The following is a 14039-nucleotide window of genomic DNA, read 5'->3' on the forward strand; positions in this document are numbered from 1 at the left end:
TTGCTTTACCGTACCAGTTTCAAAACTGAAAAAGTAAAGAAATATCCCTAACCATAAACTTTATTGTTAATTCGATGGACAAACTGCTGCCGGTTATTTTACTGTAATTTCAGAATGGAAATCTTGACATCTTTTATGTTTAATTTTATAACACACTTTGTACAAAATTGTGTCTTGCCAACATGCGCAATTGAAATAATGAATTGAACTAAAAAGTGATAGTAAGCTGAAAAGTTTTTATACTACTACTAAATAATCTCTTTGACGTATCAAAATTTGATCCAAAATTGAGTTATGATTTGAAATGACAGATTTGTAGATAAAGTTAAAATGGTAGAAATGTATAAGGATTTGCTTTAAATTTTAATCAAATTGCCAAGAAAAAAGATATTGCTTAAATTCGCATTATAATAAAAATAAAAATTGTTTTTAATAAAAAATAGTGTTTTATGAAAGGTTAAATCGAAACTCGTAGCAACTCTATAAAAATAAAATAAATGAACAATATTTTTTTTTAAATAAGGAAAATTTAACCGTGCGTCGTATATTTAAAATAATTAAAGAATAAGTTTTTTTCCCGTGCTCTCATCTCTATCTAAATGTAAATACAGGGGATAATTTTCGTTTTTCGTGGTTTGAGCCAGAATTCAGTTTTTCTTAAAGGTTAAGTGTTTGGATAGATTGCGCTTTCTCTGATCTTGTCTTGGCATAAGATAAATTAAAGAAAAATATATACTAGCAAAAATTTATGATGCAAAAATTGCTTTTCTAATGAGATTTTTAAATCAAATCATTCAACGATGTTGACTCCTCAGACACTTTTGTCATCCAGAATCTGTTCTAGCAATAGCACGTTTATAATTCAAACATTTTCGCATCATTAGTTTTTTCATTAAATTTTCACAAATTTAGGAAAATTTTCAAAGATTTTAAAATATCTTAAAAAGGATCAAAGTTTCCAACGATGTGACATTAATTTTCATTTGAATGGTCTTAACTATAATCCCTTCTTCAATAAGTATAAAATTATTTAACGATGAAGCTTTATTACTCTTTTCCTGATCAAATCATAATTTTTTCAGTTGGTTTTTTTTTTCTATTTGCTTTTGAGAACATCATTAAATTGTATAATTTCTCTTTTGATCTAACTAAATGATTTATATCATGAAAGTAATAGTATTGAAGCATTCATTTATTTCATTTCTCAATTAAAAATGCTTTGACTTAAATGAGACTACAATTGTATGTTTTCTTTTGCAATTTGATTGCAATTTTGCTTCATCATTGAATTTCAAAAATTCTTCTTTCAAAAAAGGATATGAAATGTTTTGATTTTATATTGTAGGCGTATGCCCAAAATATTTCCGAATTTATTTTATTTTTCAATATTTTATTACATTGAGATCAAACTTTTTAACGTCTAATTTGTGATTCAGTGGCAAAAGATTTTAACTAATCACCTAATCTGAAAAATTTTTTTCTCAAAATTACGCATAATATTAAGTATATACTAATTTTTAGAAGCGTAGTTAATGATAATGAAGATTTTTCATTCTTTTATATGTAAACTATTGATTATTATTAAATGTTGTTTCCTTTGGACAACCATTAAAATATTTCATAGTGAAGTGAAAAAAATGAAACATCTTTGAGAAACTTCAACTTACTATTTCATGTCTATTGAATTATTTAAGGTATCCGACTACCTTAAAAAAGAGGATTTTCACAAAAATTCACTTTTTTATTTTATTGCTTTATAATAATGCCCAATTTTTCTAGTTTTAAAAACTGTTTTGTTTTTGAATGCACGTCAAGCAGAACTTTAGTTATAGCTATTTTAGTAACAGATGACAGCTGTCCAACTTACCGGAAATTACAAAAATGAAGCCGGTAGTAGGTAATAGTTTCGGTTCCATTNCATGTCAATTGAGTTATTTAAGTAAATATGTTTCCATCTTTAGTTTAATCCAAATGAATTATTCTTATCTTAGATCAGATTTTTTTAATACTTTTCTAAAAGTTCAATGTCTCTTCAATCTTCTTCTACCGTATGATTAGTGCCTGTAATTTGTGACAACTATAGACATATTTTTGTGACAGAGCTTAATTCTGCTGAACAAAATAATTACGTTCTATAAGAAAAAATGCTAATTTTTAAAATAATAAGTCAACAATAATTTTTTTTTTACCAGAGAATTGAAGATATACTTTGAAGTGAATTTTAGTTGTAGTAATTAAACTACTGGAATATAATTTCTGACTGCTTTAATTTTCCATGTTCAACATTTGTCATGCAATAAGTGCTTAAATTTTTCCAAAATACAAGCATTAGCAATTGCTTGTATATTGAAAGAAGTAAAAAGCAGAAAACTTTTTTCAGGACATTTCAAATGAGTATTATTCCTGCATCATTGTCATTAGTTTCATGTCTTACTTTTGGACTCATATTATATTCTGTTTATTATCACTGTGATCCAGTTTTAAATAAGGAACAAACAGGAATTAAAAGATATGATCAAGTAAGTAACGTTTATAAAAAGTAAAATTCAACTATGTGTATAAATGTACATTCAAACGTATGTGTATTTAACTATGAATTTAAATGTATATTCAAATATGTGTATTCAACTACGTGTAAAAATAAAACTCAACTGTGTTTACTGTACAATTTTGTGAATTATAGTAAAAATACATACTTTTTTCAAAGAGGGAACTTTTACATTTAGCTGTTCTTTAGTATTATTTTTAAATGAGTATTTAAAAATTTCCTAACATTTTCTCTTGATAAAAATTTAAAGAAGTCGAGAACTTTTTGATACTTTTGAAAATTGCTGCGTTTGCACAAAAAATGAGCACAAAAGTATTCTCCAAAACAATTTGGAAATGTGATTTGTCTTTAAATTGCTCCAAGTCTTTCATGAACATATGCCTCTTCTCGCAACAATTAAGAGTGAAGCATCGCTCGCTGTAAATTTATCTCACCGTGACAAAAAGTTCCAAAATTTTTCGACGATTTGACTACGCTTTTCTAAGCAGAATACAGCCACCTGTATTTTTCTATCTCTCACAGTCGTAAAAGGCCGGCCAGTTTTGTGACACCCGGAAGTTTTTTCTAATGATTACTTACTTCTCATAACTCTAGTTTGTAATATAGGAGGTCCCTTATGATTTTCATAGGACTCCCTATTAGTTGCCAAAAGCGATATCTCGCTCCATAATTTAGCTAACGATCTTCAATTTATTACCGATTGTCTTGCGCAAAGTTCTTTTTTAGTTCGCCACGTTTATTTTACTTTAAATTTTTTACGTTTATTTTACTTTAAATACTACGTTTATTTTACTTTAAATTTTTGTTTTTTTCAATAAATGCCACCTTTTTTTTATAATTTCATGTTTTATTGATTTATCTTGTGGTTTTAAAACTACATCTTTTAAAGGTATTTGCTTAGATTTTTTTAAAAAAAATTTCAATATCTGGCTTTTGCTCTATAAGAAAGGATACATTTTTCATTTGCATTTGATATTTCGAGTGAAATGTTTATATTCTTCTAGAATTCGTTTAGTGTAGAAAAACTTATCCGGGCATTTATTAATATATTTGAAACAATTTGATTTTTCGGCATCACATCTTTGTAAGATTTCTAAGTTTGACTTAGAACTCAGACACACATGTGTTGTAGCAACATAAACATCATCATTTCTACATTATTGTTCCTAAGGATCATGTCATTAAAATCTCATGCAATTTATTGATTTGATCCGTTCTTCCCTTTTTTCAAACGTAAAGATATGTTTGGTTTATGTGCTTTGAGTGAAAATATAAAATTTTTTATCTGTACTTGTTCGTTAAGAAAGAATTGGTTTCAAGAAGGCATTTGCTTTATTAGTGCTTTAAAAACAGCACAAAAAATAACAATTATAAATTATGTTTAAAAGTTTTCATTAAATCGATTTAAATTCCTTTTATCTATATTGTAACTTTTAAGTAAAACTACTCATTATAAGTTTAGAAATTAAAAAATAAGTCTATTCAATTAGACATATGCATACCCGCCAACTTTCATGGTTGTAAAACAATTACCAAAAAGCAATCTTACTGAAAAATATATTTATATTTTGATCAGGTTAAAATTTTCTATCGTAAATACTATTGTACTTTTATAAATTTGCTGTAATTATTTATATTTAGAGGAGGTACAACTAATTTATAATTATTATTATAATTCAAAAAGTTTAATGGAATAACGTTAGATTCGTTACTACTTTAAATACGAAAATAAAATTTCCCCGGAAAACCGGAAGAGTTGGCAGCTATGCATAAGGTTTTCAATTTTAAGGATGTTTTTTTCCTTCGGAGGTTTTTCCCCCCTTTAAATTAAAAATGTCTTTATTACTTAGCAAAAGTAAATATAATTTAAAATATAACGCATTTTAAATTCTAGATTATTCCTGCATTCATTGTTAACAAATTCAGTTCAATACCTGGAATGACAGGGATTTGTATTGCTGGAATTTTTAGTGCTTCTTTGAGTACTATATCTTCTTGCCTTAATTCAGCTTCCACTGTGACAGTTCTGGATTTCATTAAACCCCTGTATGAACGAAATCGAGGAGTTATATCAGACAGGAAAGTTGTGTGGTTGGTAAAAATATTGTGTAAGTTTAAAGTTTTAGTTTATATTTTCTGATGCATGTTCTCAAGCATCATTTTGATTAACATGGTTTTTCTTTTCCTTCCTTTAAGTTTTACTTAGGCTAAGGGAATCCTTTCAAAATAATTAGATAAAATTTAGATAAAAAATAAACACATTAGCCCTGTTTATTCCTGCCAATTTGTTATATGCATAGAGTACATTAAAAATCAGACTATCTTAGATTTCTTATCTTAGATAAGTAGTAATGAAGCTTAAAATTGAGCTTTATAACAGTTCTTGCGGTCATTCACCCGCATGATATTTCGATTGTGTATAAGAACTTTAAAAAATGACGCCTATTAATATTTGTAATTATACAATATATATAACATATATAGATTATATTGATGATAACAATAGATGCAACTTCCTAAGCTTAAATTTGGATTAATGTACTCATGCCTCATGTCCTTATTTTGATCTAATAGTGAGGAAAAATTGATCTACTGGCATTTTCTACTCTAAAAGGGTGTTCAGAATCTTAACATGTGCGAACATAATAGTAAATATTTTTAACTTCTAAAAAGTTATAACTTTATATAATTTCTGAGGGATGAAAAAAAGTGAGTAATCATCATGTCTAATGATAAATTTCAAAAAACGCATTGAAATTCATTATTTTTAGTTCGACGCAAATGATGCACTAAAAGATCAACTTCAAATTTCGTAAAATGAATGATTACAGATTCAATAGAGTTGCTGAATTTAGAAATCATGTAACATCAATTAATAAAAATAAAGACATAACCGCAGAAATCAATAATCTTCAGATGGCAAATAGTAGTTTTTAAAGGGTATAAATAATAATACATTGAAACTATATTGAAACTACCGAAACGAGCAACAAAGAACAGTATTTATAATACTCTACTTCAGCCACTAGCCCTCTATGGCTGCGAGTGTTGGTGAATTACTAATTGAACAGAAGATAAATTACTGATGTTTGAAAAAAAAAATTAGGAAAAGTTATGTCCCTGTGAATGAAAATAACATATGGCGAATACTTTACAATAGTGACCTCTACATTCAATTTAAAGAACCCAACCATGTCCAAATCGTATAAGACGACTTAAAAATTTGCAAAGATTAGAAAACCTGTAAGGATACTGGTTTTTAGCAAACCCTTTGGTACTAGAAAAAGAGATCGTTGAGATACAAGTGGCTGGGCAATGTAAAAAAAAAAAAAAAGATCTTGGCGTGTTGGGCGTCATTTACCTTGGATAAAAAACGATGCCAGAAGCTGGCTGGCATTACCTTTGCCTTTTTTTAGGTTGTAAAGCTAGAGATTAAGATTTATGTAATTGAATGAGACAGAAGAAGTAATTTATCATTTTTCTTAAAATCAAAACTTACCTAATTTTTTCTTGACTCTTTTTAAGTACCGAATGTCTGAGATGATTCTGTTTAAAATAACAAGGCTGTCTTTGCAAAAGCCTGGGGTTCAATTTGACTTGAAGCCTACTCTCCACCGGATCGATGGGTTCCAGCTTGCATGGGAAGTAAAAAGTGGCTTTTGCGTAATGCTGACCATAATGCCCCAATCAGGCCGTTAGTCTGAAAACTTAAAGCCTTGGCGTAAAAGTTTGTAATTTCATGACTGTGTCCATTCGTTTAAAAGGGATCTGTTAACATCCATTGTGTTATTTTACGGATAGTGTCCATTCTTTTACTATAGAGATTTTACGTAGTAATCATTATTTTGCGGCCATTGTTGCTTGTTTTATAGGCCGATACTATACGATACGGGTGATTTGGAAGTAAGGTCTGAAATTTTTTTTACAGATCTTTGCTGCCATCTTTTGTACTTAATTTCGCATTAAATTTTGTTTTAGTATGCACTCAATTTGTTTAAATTTTTAATCACTTATCAAAATTAACGGAGATTTAGTTTTGAATATATTCCATTATATGATTTATCAATGGTTTTTTAAGTTAAAACTAATACTACCATCACTCGTATTATTTCATTTTAAATTAATAGTTTTGATGTCATAACTTTCTGTTCACGATTATGTATTTTATAGGATGTTGCTACAAAAAGCAACTAACATGATTGTTCTAAATTTACCTATTACAGCTGTTGTGTATGGTGGAGCAAGCATCGGATTGAGTTTTTGTTTTTTGGAAGTAAGAAGTCTTGTTCAACTTATGAATGTTTTTATATCTGCGTTTGAAGGTCCCGTTTTAGCTGTATTTTTGACAGAAGTAACTTCTTACATAATTACATAAACAAAGCTATTAAGAAGATGTGCAATCATTCCAAAAAGTGCGTACCTGAGTGTGAGAGGATGTAAAACATTATTGATAAATGTCTCTATCTGTAAAGTGTTTCTTTATTTGGCTTGAAAAATTATATTTCAAATAGTCAAATCTGAAAAAAATGTTATCTTTATAATTTAATGGTAAATTTTTTTTTATAATGCAATTTTTAAACATATGCATAGATAAGTCAAGAGCATTGCTTTTGGCAACGAACTATTTTTTTATGAAACTATGAAAACGTTTCGGTAGTGATGGTTGAAATCTGCTAAAACCAATTGACGTTTCATTTAAGTTTTACTTAATATAATTTGTTTTGTAAAAATTTATTTGGTTTATAAATCAAATTAAAATGATCCAATTTCTAGAATATTTGTAAATTAAAACAGTACTAGAAATCAAGAATTAAAAACTAATTATTTCTTCTCCTCACTTTACAGAAATGACAATAAAAAAATAAAAGTATCGAGCTCTTTAGAAATTTTGAATAAATATCGCAGTAAAGTACCATTGCTAGGTAACTGTTAGGACTTTGGTTGGTTCAATGGTTGCTACGCACCGCACTTTTCAGTGAAGAAATCCTCGGTGAGAATTATTTTCTTCTAGAAGGAAATCTTAGTCTTGGTTCTGGACGCGTGTTCTTTTTGTCTTCAGTTTTTTGCAAGTGATTTTAGGTTTCAAATGTCTCTATCAACGAAATTCTGCCTGCATAATGAAACTTTACTTAGTATAAATTTTCTTAATAAATATACATGAAAAGAAACTTAATATTATGAAAAATTACTTTTAGTGTGTATCAGTTGCCCTTGTCGTTGGATATTTACTGATGACATGGCTGGGCTTTGGAGCCATATATTCAAAGTATAATAAACCATCTTTACCTCTCACCACTGACATGTGTCCTTTAGTAAATGTTACAAACACTGGAATGAACGCTACAATCACCCTCTTGCAAACTCCTAAACTTACGACGTAAGTATTACTAAATTTCTGTCTTTAAACATACATTAATTTTTCATAATTTGTATCTTTCCAAATTAATTAAGCAATCAAAAAGAGATATTTACAAATTATTTACAAAGTAGAAAAACTATTTATGAACCAGGTGGTTCCGCTCGCCACCTCTACTGATTGTTTCTCATTCAGTACTATTTTTGATTTAGTTGATATTTTTGAAAGAAAAAACAAAGATAATTTTGTTAATAAAATGTTTAATTATAATATTTTTTGTAGAGAAATTTCATTAGTATAATGATCATAACAAAATGAATGATTACTTGGATTTGAGAAAAAAATGTGTGACACAATAACCATAAATAAAAGGGAAGCAGTAACTCATAAACGACTTAAAAGAATAGGGCAATTTTACGTCCACAGGTTTTGAAACAATTGCACATTCTCGTGTTGTTTTTCTTCTGTTCTTCGTATCTTCCTGTTTTGTAAACTTGGTTAATATCATGAAGGTATAACCATGCTGCTGAAGATATTAGCTCTACTTTTTGTTATTTATAACTGTTGAAAGAAATCAGTAAAAGACACGCATGAGCTTTTCGCTTAAAATTTTTTCGCGAGATATGATGAAATAAGCAAAATTAAGTTGTCCATACTTACTACTTCTGTCGTAACCAAACTATTGGAACCATATTTTCCAGAATGCGGCTACTCCCTCCTCATATTTCGAATATCAAAAAAAAATCCGCATTCGTCGAAAAAAACATGGTTATTTAGAGAAAGTTTTGTCTGATTCCTTAACTTAAGGTATTGTCTGCACTAATTAATTAGTTTATTTGAGGCCTGACCCTTGAACTATTAAAATTGAGTCCTAAACTTGAAAATTCGATTATTTGATCAAAAGTTATTCAGGATGTCCCATTTTTTATTTTACGCATCGATACATTGAACCATAAAATACAAACTAGCTACAATCTCAAGGTGTTACATTATACCACGTTGCCATTCAGGTTGAACGAAGTATTGTGTAAATAAATATTTGAATTATTTATCCTTGAATATATTATCTTGGTAATAAGGTTCAATTAGTCATCCCATCAAAGTCGCCTCAATTTTATCAATTTTTTTAAATTTTATCTTCAAACTTCCAGTTTTTAATTTCTTTACGAAAGTTTTTTCTAAACAGAGTCTTATAAAAAAATGCATATATATGTAATTGGTTGACAGTTTTGTTTTCCTTCCATTTTTAAAATTTTTTATCTCAACGAAATACAACTGTAAAATCTATTTTCCATAAAAAAAATAAAAAATAAAACACTGCTTAAAGGAAACGAAACATTTATAGGCTTTTTATACAAACTATAAAACTTAAATATAGCTTTATATAACTGTAAAGAATGGATCATTACTAACAAGTACAACTCTTCTGTTAAAATTAACCGAAAAATAATAAGTAAGAAAATTAATAGTGAAATTTACAGGTTTAAGAACATCAATCTTTGAAGTAGGATCTATATATATATATAGATTTCAAAGATTTTATGCAATATATGTTTATTATTACACAATAACAATATTCTGAATGAAGAATTGTAAGAAACCCTAATATGCATTATTATTTTTAAAATCTTTACTTATTTGTGCAATTAATGATTTTTTTCCCTTTTTAGAGACACTTTTATTTTGTACAAGATATCTTATATGTGGATTTGCTTCATTGGTTATGTTTTGACTCAAATTCTTATTTGCATTGCTGTAGTAGTAACCGGTAAAGTAAAAACATACTTATTTTAATTTATCATGGTAAATAGTGGTGTTATAATTTAAGAGCATAATTTTTATAAATATACTAGCTGGATACCCATTATTCGTGAGGGGTGAAAAAAAAGCACATAATCAAGTAGATAGTTATTAATCAACATTACGAAATCATGTTCAAAATTGAAAGTCATATCTATAGGCGCAATTAATTAAACTAAAGTGGTTCCAATTTTTTCTTCTTGTTTTTTGTCTTTCCCGGTAGCTTTATGTTAATACTTAATATCTTATGTAGAATTTTTAGATATTAAGTATTTTTTTAATAATAATTTTGACGTTTTCCTGCCTTCTGGCTATATCTGGTTTATAATTGGAATTACAAAGTTATTCAGTTTTTCCATAACAATTTTTTTGTCAAAATTTTGTTTTTGTTCACACTACCCCCTAACAGTGGGGCCAGTGTTGTCAAGTTTTGAGGCTTTTATGGACAAATATGACAACTTGTTAAATATTCTTTAGTTCAACTCAATAAGGTTTGTAAAAAAACGTTGACTAAATTAATTTCAATTTTTTGCAAATGAACTATTATCTGTAATTATTTCGATAACCTTAAAAAATAATCAAAATATTATGAGGCCTGTAATGCCTAATGGCATTTGCTATTAAATACAATTGGTATTGCTACTATAAGTACCATGGTAATTAGAACCTATTATGACAAAGTAGGTGCCTAATATAAGTACTGTGGTAATAGGATTTGTATCACCCCCAAAACGGATAAGTTCTTTAATATCACCGTATTACACATTCATGACACTTAGTACAAAACCTATATTTTTATCTTGTTTATTGTACATTACCATGTGGCTCCATATTACTAGATTTTCCATAGTAATGAGTAAGAATTTCACCTGGCCAAAATAACTATTAGTTTTAACTATACAAATTTAAATTTTACAATTATACAAACAGTATAATTTTACATTTGAAATTATACTATTTGTACACATTTTAAATTATTCAAATAATATAATTTAAAATGTGTTATTCAGAATTTACCACGATTTTCCAATGGCTTAATAGATAACTTCAAATTTATTTCATAAGTTCTTGAGAGGTTTCCATTATTTTAGTCTATTTAAGAAACGCGTGGTAGCAGATACCTTTTAAAATACGAATTCGTCCTCATCATACGTCAGGAAATTAGCCTATTACCGTGCGGTTCCATATTATTGGATTTTAAATAGTTATGAGTAAGAATTTCACCAGGCCAAAATAACTATCAGTTATACAAATAGTATAATTTGAAATGTTATATACAGAATTAACCACAATTTTCCAATGATTAGAGCTGCACATATCATAAAATATTTATCAAATATTTATTGAAAATATTATTCATTGGAAATGCTTTCTATAGCATGTAGCGCGAACCTAGGGTCGAAGAAAGCTTCAAAGTAAATAGTTATAGTTTGTCCAAAGATAGAACTCCCCTCGCCGTAAAATCTGAGACACTGTGCTGCTATGGAAACAAAAATAGCGCATTTTAATAAGGGGAGCTTCGGCTCCTCTGATTCCCTTTTTTTCAACGACCCGAACTAAAACCGTCTTAAATATTATCTCAACACCCCCTTTTTTTAAGAAATAGTTAAGCCTTGTAACTATGGTCCCCGTCACTGCACCAGACTAACTGCGAGAGGAATTCTCCTCATAGCAGGAGACAGATCAGGGCCGCCTCGAAAGAAGGAGGAGTTATAGTTTAGGGGGCCACGGCACTCGTTTTCTGACGTCACGCATTACGATCCAGATACGTTTCTTCACTTTTTCTTTAGTAGTTTGAATGAAGTCAAAAAATAAAACGAATTTCAACGAATTTCAAGTAATTTTTTCAAATATCTCTTCTGCCTAAATTACGTGACATTAATTAGAATTTAATTTATTCTAATTAAACATAATTTATTTTATGCATGTATTCCAGCTTCTTTCGCATCTTAAATTACCAAACCTTTAACCTCATAAAATTTAGTGCAAATGAAATTATCATCCCTAGGAAAAGTTGAATCTGAATGTATAGAGAGATAACTAGCCAATTTAATAAATGTTATGAGTTTCGTTAAAACATTTTAATTACAGATAGTAAATATTTCTTCTCCAAGTTATCTTTTTTTTAATTCAAAAAAATAAAAATGTGATTTAGCTATGATGTTGCTTAACAATTATTTATTGCAAATTATATTTTAAATCCATATAAGTTGAACAACCAACTACACTTTTTATGATTCAACTAAATCTTCATTCAATCTATTGATATTTACTAATAGGAAGTTTTGAACCAAATAATTGGAATACTTTCAGGTAGGAGACTAGTCACATAAAAAAATAGAATAAAAAATAAATAAAAATAAATAAAAAATAAATAAAAACAAATAAAAAATAAATAAATAAAAATACAGACAAGATATGAAAAATTAAAATAACTGGCGGTGAATCATTTGTTCTTATAAATACTATCTTGCAATAATTTTTGTTTAACTAGCAAAACAAAAGAAACTATTCAAAAGAAAACTTAAACCAGTCAGGATTAAAAGCGAATATATAGAATAACAAAGCAAGAAAAATATTAGAAACATATTTTAAGTATTGTACTATTAATAAAATGAGCAAAATTATTATGTACTAGTATTAAGTAACCAATTTCATGGGTAACGACAATATTTAAAAATATTTTTTCCTCCCCTAATTGTATTAAAAATACATTGAATTCTCCCACTAAAAGCTTAAAAACTATTTACCAATAGCATTGCATTTTTGACAATTTTGTACAATTTGTATTACACAAAAAAAAAATTAAATAAATAAATAGAAATTACATTTTGAAATGTGTTTCACTAAAATAACCAAACAGAAGAAATCATTCAAAGGGAAGTTTTTAAGCCTGACAGTGTTGTTAGATGCTTCAACCAACAAAAGCAAAATATAATTTGTTTTTTTCATCACCACTCGTAAAATAACAAATTTTATATAAGGCTTAGAAGAAATTCCTTAGAATTTTAATGAAAATGCTTAAAATTCCAAAAGCTAATATTTCTTTAATGCAATCATACAACAAATAAGATCAAAACACGGACAATTAGAATAATAACTAGTAGTGCATTCATTATTTTCTGAAAGAAAAAAACAAGAAAAAAAAAAACAATTTTGTTATGTAATCAACACAGCATACAACACAAACCAGCTGAAACATGGATCGTGATGCATGACGTCAGAGCTGAAGATCACTTTCAGTACCGAGACCCCCTATTCAACTGTAACTCCTCCTTCTTTCGAGGCGGCCCTGGACAGATCCGCCGTGTCTTCAAATACATGTGTACCAAATTTGGCGGGGTTCGTTTTAAAATTACGAATTTGCACACACATATAAATATTCTGCTTCATTTATATAGGTCATACTGTATACTTATCATTGATTTCTGCTCCATTGTTATTATTGAATGCATTCTTATTACATTTATTTAAATTATATGTTAAGTATTTATTTTTCAGGTTGGAAAAACAATGTTATTCCTGAAAATTCAGTATGCCTCAGTCCAGTGACTAGATTTTGGATGACAAAGGAGTTTTTTAATGAAAGTAAAGAAATTAAAAATGAATTGGAGCAAGAAGATGGTATTGTTTTATCTTCCAGACAGTGAAAAGTAATCTCATTAGTATCACTTTATAAAAAAATGTTGAAAACAAGCACTATGTCTTTTGCTATTGTTAAAACTGAATTTTACAGTTTATGATTTATAATATTTTCGAAACTTCCCATTTAACACAAAACTTTATCAACACCTCTGCGCTTGCAGTAATTAAAATAACATGATTCAAGTAATTAAAAAGAAAATAATAAATCGCAATGACAATAAACTGGTTAAAGAGAATTATTTCCTCACCAAATGATGTCAATACAATTTTGAAGTAAACAATTTTTAAAAGATATTTAAATAGTAAACAGTTATTAATTGTTAGAATTTTGATAAGTATTTTTTTACACAATTAACATTTAAGGAAATTTTTAGCGTCATACAAATTGCTTTTTTTAAAAAATTTAAACTGTAATGAGATTAGATGTTAAAAATCAAAAAGTTGAGAAACGAGTGGAGTTAAATTATTTACTCATAACCACAAATCGCATCCTTTTATTGCATTATTTTGCTGTGTGAGGAACAATTCATAGAAGTTCTTAAAATTATGAAGCGCTATTTCTCCTAATCTAATAACTAATAAAGCGACCTCGATATTTTCTACTTTTTTAAAATGTAATGTGCTATCCAATAGCATCAAAAGTTTTTTTAAAACAAAAAAATATCGGAAAAACACAAATTTAAAAACTCT

At 28.0% G+C, this 14039-nt stretch overlaps 2 protein-coding genes across 2 annotated transcripts; both read left to right on the top strand.

Moving 5' to 3' along the window:
• Window positions 1-2386: 2386 nt before the first annotated feature.
• Window positions 2387-6932, top strand: LOC139425961 (putative sodium-dependent multivitamin transporter). Its single transcript, XM_071182965.1, has 3 exons — window positions 2387-2519; window positions 4443-4656; window positions 6772-6932. The coding sequence occupies exons 1-3, from the start codon at window positions 2391-2393 to the stop codon at window positions 6921-6923; spliced, it is 495 nt and encodes a 164-aa protein (XP_071039066.1). The 5' UTR covers window positions 2387-2390; the 3' UTR covers window positions 6924-6932.
• Window positions 6933-7433: 501 nt separating this feature from the next.
• On the top strand, window positions 7434-13466 carry LOC122271082 (uncharacterized). The gene is made up of 3 exons (XM_043050980.2): window positions 7434-7925; window positions 9575-9672; window positions 13206-13466. Exons 1-3 carry the CDS (start codon window positions 7780-7782, stop codon window positions 13352-13354), a joined length of 393 nt encoding a protein of 130 aa, XP_042906914.1. The 5' UTR covers window positions 7434-7779; the 3' UTR covers window positions 13355-13466.
• The last annotated feature ends 573 nt before the right edge of the window (window positions 13467-14039 follow it).

This window comes from Parasteatoda tepidariorum, chromosome 7, assembly GCF_043381705.1.
Source record: "Parasteatoda tepidariorum isolate YZ-2023 chromosome 7, CAS_Ptep_4.0, whole genome shotgun sequence".
Taxonomy (NCBI): domain Eukaryota; kingdom Metazoa; phylum Arthropoda; class Arachnida; order Araneae; family Theridiidae; genus Parasteatoda; species Parasteatoda tepidariorum.